Source organism: Plasmodium chabaudi (assembly GCF_900002335.3).
Source record: "Plasmodium chabaudi chabaudi strain AS genome assembly, chromosome: 7".
Classification (NCBI taxonomy): Eukaryota; Apicomplexa; class Aconoidasida; order Haemosporida; family Plasmodiidae; genus Plasmodium; species Plasmodium chabaudi.
In genome coordinates this window covers 458566-470868 of record NC_030107.2, presented here as the reverse complement: position 1 = coordinate 470868, position 12303 = coordinate 458566, and the positions used below count along the sequence as shown (strand labels likewise).

General features: G+C 23.0%; 2 protein-coding genes across 2 annotated transcripts; both read left to right on the top strand.

Annotated features, from left to right (window-relative positions):
• Positions 1–964: 964 nt before the first annotated feature.
• PCHAS_0712100 (conserved Plasmodium protein, unknown function) lies at positions 965–3351 on the top strand (the record flags this gene model as incomplete). Its single annotated transcript, XM_016797651.1, has 2 exons — positions 965–2883; positions 3042–3351. 2 exons carry the CDS (start codon positions 965–967, stop codon positions 3349–3351), a joined length of 2229 nt encoding a protein of 742 aa, XP_016653583.1.
• Positions 3352–4643: 1292 nt separating this feature from the next.
• On the top strand, positions 4644–12149 carry PCHAS_0712000 (conserved Plasmodium protein, unknown function; the record flags this gene model as incomplete). The annotated part of the gene is made up of 1 exon (XM_732856.2): positions 4644–12149. The coding sequence occupies one exon, from the start codon at positions 4644–4646 to the stop codon at positions 12147–12149; it is 7506 nt and encodes a 2501-aa protein (XP_737949.2).
• Between the last annotated feature and the right edge of the window lie 154 nt (positions 12150–12303).

The window sequence follows — 12303 nt, the reverse complement described above, 5'->3', positions numbered from 1 at the left end:
TTATTTATATATTATTTCATAATTTGAATCTCCTACATGTTTAATAATTTATATAGCATGAAGGAGATCGAAATATATACGAATGCGAACAGCTAATTACAGTCTCTGTAAAAAATATTTTGAACTCCCCATAAAAATATTGGAAACAGTCACAAATATACACATAAATTTATATGGTATATTTTTTATTGAAATTTTCACATTTCAAAAAATATTAAACTTTTATATAATTGAAAATGAGTTAATTATTTTCTCAAATGGTAGACAAAAGGCTATAGCTTGCGCTTATAGCAATGTATATTTTATTTCGATTTCTTAAAAAATTTAAACAATAAATATAATGTTAAGGTAAGGAGAAAAATTGAGAAAAATCGTTTCTTTTAGAGATCCAATAAAAATATAATACAGAAAAATAATATAGGAATGTGATTTACTTCGTATATAAAATTGCATGTCTTATATGTGATATGATAAAGGTGATATCTCATTTATGCTTATAAAAAATTTGCTATGCATTTTGAAAATTGCCTTATGTGAAATACAAAAAACTGTAGCAATTTTAACCCTTCCGATATATCTCTCTCTTTATATATATCATAAATAATTTTCGCATTTTTCATTTACTGATGGTGTATTCATAATTATATTCCCTCAAAAATAATAACGTGTGTAGGGAGATCTTTTATCATTTAAAAATATTTTATATTTTTCAATCTTTCAATTTATTATTTTTTGTCTTAATGTAAAAATAAATTTTTAAGTAAGCAGTATGATCCCAAATTATTGAAAATTATCCGTTCCCCTAATAAGGAAATAATATGTGAATATCATAAAATATTCTATTATACTTATTGAAAATCTAAGCATATTTAAATAATTAAGGTGTACCTATACATATAGTGCATATGTATGTTTCAAATTCATTTCGTTTGCTCTAAATATATTCCATCCTCTTGTAAATACAATGTCAATTGAAAATGAGGAAACAATATGTAATGTGATATATGAATGTAATGATAAAATAAAACTATGCATGAAAATAAATGATATAACTAACAATATTGGAATAGATAAGATAAAAAAGGATATGAAACCATGTTGTAGTCAAAATGGTGAGAGTGATTTTACTAATATTAAAGAAATTAAATATTTTAAATCTGATTATGATAGTGAAACTAAATTTGTATCTGATACGATAAATGGCATATTGGATGACCATAAAGAAGGTACTAATGGGTGTGTGATATCTTTTTTTAATGTAACTGAAGAAATGAAAAATATATGTAAAAATAACATAAGGGATGACAACAATAATTTTAATCGTAATTTAAAAACAAATGATATAAATTATTTTATAGACAATTTTGTCAACAAAGCAAGTAATATTTCCTTTGAACAAAATAAAAAACAACAAACAAAATTTTCGATAAGATATGGAATTTTAAACAATAATAATGTGTATGATTTGTTAGAAAATTATTGTGATAATAAAGAATATTATCAAAAAATAAAAAGTTGCGCTTTAAAATGGGATGAAACAACAGAACCAAATTTGAATATACGCAAAAGTGATGCAGTACAAAATAATGGGTTGAAAATGTTCAACAAAAAAACCAAAGAAATAAAATTTTCTGAATCAGAAACATTAAAAGAAATCCTTAATTTTGCAGAAAAGGAAAAAATTGCATTGGAAAATAAACTAGAGATTAATGGCTCATTTTATTGTTCATTAATAAATCTAAGTATTGGTAAGGATGAAGAAAATGACATATTTACTAGTAATTTATTGAATAATTTAAATAATGGAAATAGTTATGATAAACCTAGTATCAGCAACTTTTTCTTCATCAATGTCTATTATGCAGGTTCTCATACTAATATAGAAGAAGAGAAAAGACCAAAAAATGAAGTAAAAAAAAATTTTTATGAATTTAGTAATATGATAAGAAATAATTTGTTCGAAAAAAATATAAAACTTGATAATTCAAATGTTGGAATAATATCAACATTATGTTCGGAAATATTTGCATGCTCCGTTTTCGTTCATTTGAAAATGATTCTGAATGCTTCAGACAATTATGGTATAGAAAAAAATAATGAGGATATTTTGAATTTTCTATATTCCATTGATTTAAAAATAAAGGATTTCTTAAGCTTGCTTACTAAAAATATGAATAAATCAGGAAATAATCATAAAGATTTAAACCTGAGTAACAATGAAAGATATAAACAAATTGAAAATATTTTATTTAAAAATGTTGATTTAGATGAAAAAGACAAATATAATATAATAAAAGAAGCTATTAATTTTCCTGAAGAACACATTGATAAGTTATTATTATTAAATAAAACTTTTGAAGAAAATTATTTATTTTATAAAGAAAAGGAAAATGAATTTCACGATAGCATAAAAAATATTGTAGAGAAGCAAAATCAAATTATAAAAAAATATGAAGAAGAAGAAAAGAAAAAAAATAATGATATTAATAATGTACTTATGGAAATATCTTGTATTGATGAGCAAAATTTAGAAATAAAGAATGAAATAGAAAAATACAAAAATTTAAATTTAAACTATTTAGACACCGAAAAAAACACTAACGAAGAAGACCTGAAAAAAATCCAAACTTCTAACAAAATAATAGACAAGGAATATGAAAACTTTTTAAAATTTAGAAACGAATCAAAAATAGATAACCAATTAATAGAAAAAAGGGAAAATGAACACCCAATTCAAGTTACAAACACCTCGATAATGCCTAATGATACTGAGAACGACAATATGCAAGATATATGCAAAATCCAAGAAGATGAATATTTAAGAAAATTAAACGATGCAATATATTATGCAAAAAATGTTTTCCAAGAAACCCATGACTTGAAGTAATCATTGGAAACCACAAAATCACAATTTTCGTTAAAATTTGTTTATTTTTATTTATCCTTTCATATGAATAACTATATTTATATGCGTTTATTATTGGCTAATTATCCTTTTTATTTCATCATTTTGTCATTTGTCATTTTATTTTTATTTTCAGGAAGCATTATGATGATATTATCAAAAAAAAAATGGAACTGTTAAATATTTTAAAAAATACAACTTCAAAATTTAACGAAAAAGCAAACTCATTGATGCATGATTATAAAAGTTCAAAGGAACTGAGACTCATTTATACAATAGTTGATACCGGAATGAATGTTGATGGAAAATATGAACAAAAAATTTTAATTGCAAATAATGATCTGAATGAGTATAAGAAAGCGATAGATGAATTAGAAAAATGCGAGTTTAACGATATTCAATTAAATTGGATAAATAAAATGAACTCATTGTCGCGAAATTTTTAACGGGAAATGTTGTACATAATATGATAGTACATACTTATATAGACATATATATCATTTATATATTTTTTAATAAGGGTGAAGAAAAAAAGGAATTTTTGATAGACAGTAATAGTTCCCTTTATATTTTATGTTGCTATGTCTAATTAAGCGCATATATAATAATCGAAAAAAAAATTACATAAAAATGTACTAGTTAAACATATTTTTTAAATAATATTCATATAAAGTTTAAAATATAAAGATATTATTCTTAATATCTTCATGTTTTATATACATAAAAAGTGCATTTAACATATGTATGCTGCCTCTCGATTAATAATGCATAATGTGCATTTCAATATTTTTTCAAATAAATAATTAATGAAAATGTGTATTACGTATTATATATATGTGTGATATTATGGAAAATATATTTATATATTAATGCTGGTAAAAATTATTATATGTTATATTTTATGTGTATAAATATAAAAAATGCAATACATTGTTTATTCAAAGGGTGCATTTTTTGTGCTTATTAAAAGTTTAAACTGTTATTGTCAAATTTTGAAAAAAAATAAAAAATATATGTAAATATTTCCACCAAAATTAGGAATACATTTTCTATCACTTGTTTTGTACTACAAATAATATGTATGTATGCGCATTTATGGGAATACAACTTCAAAAAAAAAAATACAATAACATTAGATTAATTCATGTTAAGTATTCATATGTCTATGAATATAAACCCACAATTTGTGTAGTATCATTTAAAAAATATATGTGTATATAATAAAAAATATTTTTAATGATAAAAAAATATCAAAAAAAATAATAAAATTATATATAAAGAAAATATTCGTATTTTTTTTGATTTATTGGAATAATTTGATTTTTTTATATTTGTAAAAATTTTATGTAGTAATACATTAAATATTATTTGTTCTTAAAGTATGTTTTTATATTAATATTTATATGCATACAAATGGACATATTTATTTGTCTGTTCCTGCATGCACACTTTTTGATTATAAATATATTTGAAGGATTTTTCTATACCTCCTAGAGGTAACTATTCGTATTTGTTATTGTTTTTTTTACGTTTTCATATAATTCGTCATTATTTTAATGATAAAAGATATATTTAGACACACGTATTCTTTTTTTCCCATAATAAACTAAAAAATATATACGATACATATATTCGTATATATAAATTTTAGTGTGAGAAAAAATAAACGCAAGTATGCATACCTGAGTATGCATATATATATCTATTATAAAATAAAATAAACTTTTGAAATTTAAAAATGGATAAGAATTATGAATTTCAATACTACCAGAATTTAATGAAAAAGGAGTTAAAAGATTATGAAGCACATTCAGATGTTTCATGCAAAATTGGATATAGTGATTCTGAATCCGAAGGGGTTGCATCAATAAAAGAAGTGCCCTATTATGCATATAAAAAAAATGTAATAAATAATAAGAAAGAAAAATTAGAAAAGCCAATATGGCGAAGTTTTTACGATATAGAAGAAACTGCAAAAGACTCATATTCTGATTATGAATATTCAAAGAATAAAAAGGTCGGAAGTGAAATTGAGTCACCCCGATTTGGGAATACATCTGAAGATGATTATAAAAACAGTGAAAGAGTGAATAATGAAAGTTATAAACAAAATGAAAATAATGAATGGGAAAATAATTATATAAATGCAATAAATGATTCGGCAAAAATTTATCCATTTGATAAAATAAATAATAATGTAAAAAATTCATTAATAAATAATAGAAATGATATTAGTTCAAATGAAGATTTGACATATATGTCTAATAATCTTAATTATAATTTTCGAGAAGAATTAGAAACAAATATGTTTAACAATTTAAATATGTTTAAAAATTTAAAAAAAAATAATTTTGATGATGCTACTAAGCATTTTATGAAGCCTAAAACATTTAAAGACATAAATGGGTTATATTATGATACAAATGAAAAGGCAATAGATATTGATTTGCTAAAAATGGAACACGAAAAATTAACAAGAATGAGTAGTTTGGCAAATCTAAATCATATAGAATGTGATTATCTTGCTCATAACAATTTTACAAACACTTACAATGATAATGAATATAAACAAAGTAAAATAAATAAAAGGGGTAATAATAATTATACTAAATTGAGAAAAAATATATTAGGAAAAAATATTCATAGTGATGAAATAAATAACACATCATTGTCTTCTGATGATATAAATTCTTACATTTATGATCGAACTGTGGAAGATTATAATGTAGGCCTTAAAAATAAGAAGGGAATTGAAAACGCCGGGACGATCGGAAATAAATCTAAAGGGAAAAATACAATATTGAAGAAGATAGGAGTGCATTGGGAAAATAAAAAGAAAATGCAAAACGAGGAAAGTTATGATGAAGAGATGGAAGATGAGGAAGAATATGAAGAAGATGACGAAGAAGAAGAGGAAGACGATGATGAATATGATGAAGAAGAAGAAGAGGACGAAGATGAAAACAAAAAAAAACATACATATAAAGGTGGTAAAAAAAGAAATGATAGTGATAAATTTTTAAAATTAAAAAAAAATATGTCAAATGATTTAGTTAATAATAAAAAGAATACAAAAAAAAGACAGGATAGTAAAAAAAATAAAAAGTCTTTTGTAGGTACACCTAAAAGTATATCGAAAGAGATTGTTAAAAATATTATTAAGGGCATTGTTGAAAATTATGATAATAATTACAGTGAACATTTTAATTCAAATACGATGTCTAGCAGTGATGAAAATGAGGATAGTGAAAATAATCAAAAAATTAATAAAAATATATCAGAACCACAAAATACATCAGAAAATGAAGATTTGATAAACGAGGATATTGCCAAAAAAATAAATTTTGAATGGTGGAAATCCACTGAACAAATTGGTAACAAAGAAATAGATGACATGAAAAACCAGGATGCTTCTGATAAAATTATTAACGAAGACAATTTAATCGAAAAAGAAAGCTCAAATAAAGAGAAAATTGGGAATAGATATGAAATACCAAAGGATATTTCTTATTATGTGAATATGAATCGAAAAAAAAATGTTGAAAAATTGGTAGATGATAAAAATAGTAATAATTTTGAAGAAAATAAAGATTCTGAAGATGGTAATGATGAAAACGGTTCTAATGAAAAAATATATTCATATGAAAATGACAACAATGTTGATGATTCGAAGAAAACTGAAAAATTTGAATCACAAAATATAATGAAACAACTCAATATAGAAGAATATAATAATAACAACGCTTCACTAAGTAATACAAATAAAGAATCTATTCATAATTTTTTACATTGTGAAAGTGAACAAATATCCAATTTTGATAATAATAAAAACAAACTTCTAGAAAATGAAAAGGGTTTTGAAAATGGTAAACAATCTGGTAACACCATTAATGATTTATACTCTTTCTATGATAAAATAAATGAATACTTTGAAAAAGAAAATGATGATGATATGATTAATAAAAATAAGTCCGATTTAATTTCGAATGATTCAAATGACATAAAAAAAAAAAACTTAATAGAATTTGCACAGAAAATTATGGAAGGACAAAACAGTATCGGTAAAATTCATAAAAAATTTAATGATTATGACAAAGATGATAGCAAAAATGAAAAAATTGATATTTTTTTAAAATATTTAAAATGTGTAGATAATAATTTATTAGAAGCAGTTTTTGCATTTTTTGTGGAAAAAGAAAGTAATGCTGAAATAAAAAAACATTTAGAAACGATTTTATTAGAAAAACGAAATAAAGTAAGTCAATTAACCGAAACAACAAATATATTAATGAATAATCAAAATACACAAACAGTTGATAAAGATTTAAAACATGAAGGCATACAAACTAATAATATAAAAAAAGAAGACAATTCAATACAAACTGGCATTAAGGATATAAACAATCAAATATATGTTAGAGAAAATATGATTAATAAAAAAACCAGTATTGATTCAATTTTTTTCAGAAATTTAACTAAAGATTCTGGATTGCTAGAAGAAGCAGATGTGCCTACTAAAAGTAAAAAATATGAATATGGTGAAAATAAAAATATCGATATAAACACCAACTTAAATAAAGATGAATATGAGGAATTGAAAAATATAAATGATTTGAAAATAAATATTTTGGAAAAAATAAAAAGTTGTTATAATAATATGGATACTGAAAATAACTATGAAGAAGCCATATTAATGATAAATGATAAAGGGGATCATCACACAAATAAAAAAGATATTAGCAATAATTTGTATAATAGTAAAAGTACTGGAGATAATAATGTTCAAAACAGAAGTGTAATAACAACAGAAACATTTGAAACAATTAGATCATTTGAAGATAAGGTAAAAATATTAAAATCACAGAATGAAAGATTAAAAAAAAAAATAGAGAAATTGTATGATGAAAAGGAAAAAATAAAAAATGATTATAAAAAAATGGAAAAAATAAGAAAAAAGCAAGACAATTTATTTGAAGCTACTGATAAACATATTGAGAAACTTCATTGCGAATTAGAAAATATGTCTAAACAAAATGAACTTATCAAAATAGATTTGAAAGATAAGGATATGAAAATAATCGAGTTGGAATCTCAAATATGCAATAATAATATGCATAATAATGAATATTCAAACCAAGCAAATTTGCATATAAAAAATAGTGAAGATAATACTGAGTATACAAATATTAATGATGCACATTCTTTGAATGATTCAGTAACAGATAAGAAAACAATTAAAAAACAAATCGTTCTATTACAAGATCAATTATTTATGTTAAAAAATGAAATTAAGCAAATGGAATCTTTGAAGTCTGAAAATATGGAATTGAACAAATTGTTAAATATGAAAAAACATAATATAAATGAAAATGAAAGAAATATTGCCAAATTAGAAAAAAGTATCGATATACTTAAGGAAAAAAATTTTAATTTGAATGAACAAATTTGTGATTTAAAAGAAAAAAATATAATGCTTGAAAAAGCTGCGCAATTAAGAAGTGACGAAAGCAACAACACAACTATTAGCAGTTTTGTCAGTGATGCTACTATTAATAACGAAATAAAAATAGTGAAGGAAGAAATAGAAGCATTATATAAAGATAAAATAAATTTATTAAAATCTAATTTAGAAGAAAAAACAAACAAAATAAATATATTAAATACATTATTAAAAACTTCCAATGAGCAATCAATTGAACTTAATAAGAAAATAAAATGTCTATTAAAAGAAAATCAGAATTTACAAAAAAATTATGAAAAATCCATTAATGATTTGAAAAAATTGAATATAAAATATGACGAAGATATAATAAAAGGAAATTCCACTAAACCAGATAGTATAATTACTACTTCTGATTTAGCTAATGAAAAAATTGAAAACAACGCAGTTAAACAAGCTAGCGAATTTGTTCAGATAGATGATTCATGCAATTTGAACAAATTCCAAAAAGGTTATAATAATTCTAATGATAAAAATAATAGTGAAAATGATAAAAATTTGTATGAAAAGAAATGTGCTTCTAATTTAAAGGAGTCACAAGTAGATGATACAAATATAGTATTAATTAGTGTAGATAAAAATGAAATGGTCGAAGAAAATCAAGACAATTATAATATTTTAGAAGATAATAATTTAGAAATAAATGAAACAAATAGCATGTTCAATAACAGGAAAGAAAATATATATACGAATTTATTGAAGAATGAAAACAAATATGTTAATGTAAACAATATATTTGAAATAGATAGTATAAGGGCAAATTTGCAAAATATGTTCAGCAACACCAATGAAAATGTGTCTTTTAATAATTGTAGAGTAAATAATAATGATCAAAGCTATACAAATATGAATAAAATAAATGCATATTCAGATTCACACATTTCAAATAATATAAAAAATGAACATGTATCTGTTCAAAATACAGAATCATTACACAATACAAATAAATATTCGAACATAATATATGCACCAATAGAAGATGTATATAGTAGAAATAATTTACAATTCATAAGTTTAGATAAAAACGATGAAAACAATCGCTACATAATTTCAGAAAATGGTACTATAAGTCAAAATAGTGTAGAAAAACATGAAAATCCTAATAAATTTTATGTAAGTAATAATGAAAATAATCAAAATAATTTAATAAAAAATAGTGACAACGTAAATGTAAAAACATGCGAGTGCTTAAATAAGATTAACGAATTCGAAAATGCAAATAATGAGTCAACATTGAATAATACTGAAACTGAAAATAATTCAAATGATAATATAGCTAATGAAAAAAAGAAAAAAGGAGAAGCATGGATAATTGACATAAAAAACAATGAAGTTTTTCCATATACTAAAGTAGAAAATCGTGTCTTATCTGATGAAAAAGAAGTTATAACTAAAAAAAACAATAATAAAAAGAAGGGTTGCCCAAAAAAAAATTCAAAGAAAAGCACAGTAAATGATATGCGAAATAAAACATATAACATTGTTAAACGCCCTAATGAAAGCATTAAAATGAATAAAACTGGATTTGCAAACAAAAAGAAAAATGCAAACTTATACATGCATAAGACAAATGGAAGCAAATTAGATTCACTTGTAAATGATATTTCAAAATTAGTTAAAAATAAAATAAAAGAGGAATTAAAAGGTAAAAATATATCTAAAGATATAACCAATTTTGAAATAACAAAAATTAAAAAAAAAAATCCAATATCAAAAAGTGCTTTAAATAATATGAGACAAGATACTACTATAATTTCGAGTGATACATTTTCATTATCGTCTGAAGCACTAAACAGTACACTTGAGAAAGTAGATGAAAATAGCAAGGATAGTATTGTTGATAAAAATTGTAACGATCAAATCAATAAAGGACTTTCTGAAAATTCACTTAATAACAAAACTGCTTATAGTGTTAATTTTACAAGTGAAAATAAAATATCTAACAATGATATAATCGATACTAATATTCAAAAAAATTACATGAATGATTTTATTATGGCCAATAAAAATGATTATTCCTTATATAATCCAAGTTATATAAATAATGATATATTATTGAACAATATCACATTAAATCCAAAGTATATGAATGAGTCAAAATATTTTAATCATAATTTAATGGACATACAACAACAACTAGTACCTGGTATACTATTAAATGGTGTCAATGATTTATATTTTAATATGAATTTAAATAAAAGCGGTCTTGATAGTTCAAAAATGTGCAATGTTGATATTTCTACACATAATAATATAAATTATGATAGTATAAGCTATGAAAATTGGGTAAAAACAAACTTGTTAAATCAAAATAATTATAGTTCAAACACCGAAATTAATGAATACATAAAAAATGCAAATCCAATGGTTAATGGGTTCATACAAAATAATATAATTCCATTTAGCGATATAGCAAATGGTAATGAACATAATGGCAATTATATTTTAGACAATAACATTAATGATCCTGAAAAGGATAGTACTAATTATAGTATGAATATTATGAATAATTATCAAGATATTATTAAAAATATTAATGGATGTCCATTGCCTGACACACTTGATAATAAAATCATTAACTCATTATCATTGGGCAATAATAATAGTGAACATATCAAAATGGGTTTTGAAAATGAAAAATTTAATTCATATATTCCTGGTTTGAATGCATTAAATCTAGAAAATAACCCCACTCTTTATTTACAAAATAATAATAAATGTTTAAATCAGGATGTTATAAATACTAGTGAAGTTGATAAAAATGGTCAAAATGAATTAGCAAATAAAATCAATAATTCGCATGCTTCAGATACAACTTTAAATGACCAGGCTGGAAATGCAAATAATAAAGATGTAGGTGGCAAGACAACAGAAAAAAAAACTTGTAATAGTAATACAAATAAAATTCATAGCACAAGAAATAATAAAGTAGTAGGCACTAATAATTCCCATGATAAAAAAAAGAACTTAATCAAAAATAACACTAGTAGATCAAAATCTGTTGATATTAAAAAAAATGATAAGAAAGGGGACTTACTTAAAGAAAATAATTTTAAACGACCAAAGGTGAAAACACAAATATTTAATTATTCAGAAAACAAAAATGGATTAAGAGATATGTCATCTTATGCTAAGAAAGTTTTAGAGGATATGAAATCTCTCATACCATCAAATATTAGCAGTTTAAATGCCGCTGGAAAAAACAACAAAATTGAGAAAAAGTGTTTAAGTCCAGAAATAAATAATATTACCTCTGCCAGTGAAAACGCAAATGTTTGCAAAGAAAATAATGAAAATGAATTAAATAACCTACATAATACATCTTCAAAAACGGAAAATGAAAATATTGTTGAAAATAGAGTAACCACACATTCTGATTATGACAATAAACAAAATGAACAGGATGATTGTATTGACAAACATATAAGTAACAATGATATGTCTATTATGAACAATGCAAATGACAACAAATTTAATTTAAACAATAATATGGATAATATATATTTTGATAATAAGCACATTTTTCAATATAATAATGAAAACATATCAAAAGAAAATCGCCAAAATACATATTCCAAAGATTCATGCAATTTAATGTATAACAAATTCAAGAGAACCGCAAGTGCTGTTAATAATTCATTTAGCATCCCCCCTAAAGGCGACACCAATTTATTCCAATCTGAAACACGAAAATCATTATCCAATTTTCGTGAAGCCTTAAAAAAACAAGGAATTTTAGGATAACCAAATAAATATGTGTATACATTTAATACACATTCCCTTTACGCTTTGAATTTTATTATGCGATGTAAGGTTTTTATATAGTATGTTGACATGACTATTTTCATTTTTCGTTCATCTATATAATACATATACATACACATGTGTTTTTTATTTT